The sequence below is a fragment of the Hermetia illucens genome, chromosome 1 (genome assembly GCF_905115235.1).
Source record: "Hermetia illucens chromosome 1, iHerIll2.2.curated.20191125, whole genome shotgun sequence".
Lineage (NCBI taxonomy): Eukaryota > Metazoa > Arthropoda > Insecta > Diptera > Stratiomyidae > Hermetia > Hermetia illucens.
Genome location: NC_051849.1, coordinates 165,866,234 through 165,868,336, shown reverse-complemented (window position 1 = coordinate 165,868,336; position 2,103 = coordinate 165,866,234). Strand labels below are relative to the sequence as shown.

The 2,103-nt window shown below is 38.2% G+C and overlaps 1 protein-coding gene across 1 annotated transcript; it reads left to right on the top strand.

The window, feature by feature from the left end:
- The first annotated feature begins 530 nt into the window (after positions 1-530).
- Positions 531-1,274, top strand: LOC119647102 (fork head domain transcription factor slp1-like). Its single transcript, XM_038047878.1, has one exon. It carries the CDS (start codon positions 587-589, stop codon positions 1,109-1,111), a length of 525 nt encoding a protein of 174 aa, XP_037903806.1. The 5' UTR covers positions 531-586; the 3' UTR covers positions 1,112-1,274.
- Positions 1,275-2,103: the final 829 nt, after the last annotated feature.

Genomic DNA, 2,103 nt, shown 5'->3' with positions numbered 1-2,103 from the left:
TCTCTCCGGTTGCTCAAATTCTAATGAATCCAGGAACGGCTCAAGTCTAACTTTGAATCAATGGTTTTTCCAGAGCGTAGTCTGACTGATCTAAGATACTGCGTAATTATGGGTAAAACTGTAATTACTGGTAAAATGATTGTCGTTGACTGCTATGTTACTTTTTGTTGACTTTAGAGGTAGCATTTGATTCCTAGAGGTAATGGCGACAGAAGGTAATTAAAAGGATAATGAAGTCCTAGATATTCAAAGAATTGTACACAACCTCTCGTCGTTCTGATTCCGATGCAAATATGTATTTATATGCACATACAGGTAAAAGGTTCACTGATTAATAATAATGAAGATAGAAAGAGAAACAAAAAAAAATCGTATCTGCAGCTAAGATGATGTCGCTTTTGGTATATAAAGGACCACCTACGAAGCCAAAAGTCATTCAATTGCAGCTCACTAGCGATCATCACCATTAGTTGATATCGTGATCTCATTTAAAGTCTGAAAAAAAATTGTGCAATAATCAAAGTATCTTAAAACTAACTAACTAACTTTGTGAATAGAGTGAACATTTTTAATTTAACGAGTCAAAATGTCATTTAACTCAAACTTTTCCATTTGCTCCATCCTTGGTGAAGAAACTGGAGCAGCAAATGTAGATAGGCCCAAATATTCATATGGTGCATTAATCATGATGGCGATAAAGGCGAGTCCCAGTGGACGATTGACGCTAGCAGAAATATACGAGTACATAAAAAACCACTTCGCATATTATAGGACATGCAAAACAGATTGGCAGAATGCTATTCGTAACAACTTGAGTCTGAGTGAACATTTCGTGAGACTCTCCCGTGAATGCGATGATCCTGGACGAGGAGGTTACTGGACGTTGTCACCACAGCATCATCAATTGTTCGTTGGAGATGATACAGGAAGACTGCGCCAACCTCCAGCTCCTCCAGCGCCTCCCATGAACTACCATTACGTACCCGTGCCTGGGATTCAAGGTATGGCACACCAATACGGAGGTTGTGTTTTTCCTGGATGTAAATGCTATGAAATGATGGTACTCTTCCTCCAAATGCATCAAATGTATTTCAATATGCAACAATTCTAGCGGACTCAGATGACATTCAATATTAAATGGTTCGAATATTTATATATAAAATATGACTTAGCTAAGAATAGATATAACTAGAACAAAACTATTGGTAAGCTAAGGATTGGAAAGGATTGTAAATCTGAATAAGATGAAAGAATTAAAAAATATTTTACCAAAATTACGAAGTATTTCATTCTATTATTCATACTCTGCCACTTTCTTATACAACAATACACCACAATATGCAACATACATATTACACACGATATTGACATGATATCGGACATATTTGTGATTATACAATAGCTATACTGAATTCGGTTAGTGAGTCTCGAAAGTGCTGATGAGCTTTGAGTTAGAGTATAGTGATAGCCAGCATTTGTCTCTTTATTTGACCACTGACACTAGTAACTCGATAGGTGCTGTATGGAATGGTTCCTTCTTCATCAGATTAGCAGAGTTCGCAGGGCCAACGAACTTAAAGAAATGTTGTTGATAAGTTATGGTATCGCTACATCTAGTTCCAATCCTCCTTTTCATGCCATCATACCTCTAAACAATTGCTTTCCTTCACGGGTCGCTCGTCTTCAGTTGGTAGTACCTTGTGATATGAGAATATATACTTAAATATCTGGATATTCTAGCGTACACTGAATTGACAAGAGATAGTAGTACTGCTCGCTTGACTTGGAGGGAATAAATCATTCATTGTTTTCGCCACCATCATCGAAAACTTTCTTCGACAGCCGTATGCCAGTACAGGACACGGCAAGGACAGATTTTACTGAAGGCTTATTTCCTAATATTATCACAGCGACATGTGATGACCCAAAATGTCACATGATGCACTAAAGCAACATCTAAGAGGATTTTGAGGTGCAACGCGGTGTCCGCCAGGGTTGCATCCTGTCACCTCTATTATTTCTTCTTGTTATCGGTGACGTTCTTCATGCTGCCCTGTCCAAGGCTCTCAGTCTGATCCTACTCTCCCTATCTACATTAATGGG

Bases quoted from the DNA above. Each gene is read 5' to 3' on its own strand.
- LOC119647102 (XM_038047878.1), top strand. From the start codon at position 587: ATGTCATTTAACTCAAACTTTTCCATTTGCTCCATCCTTGGTGAAGAA.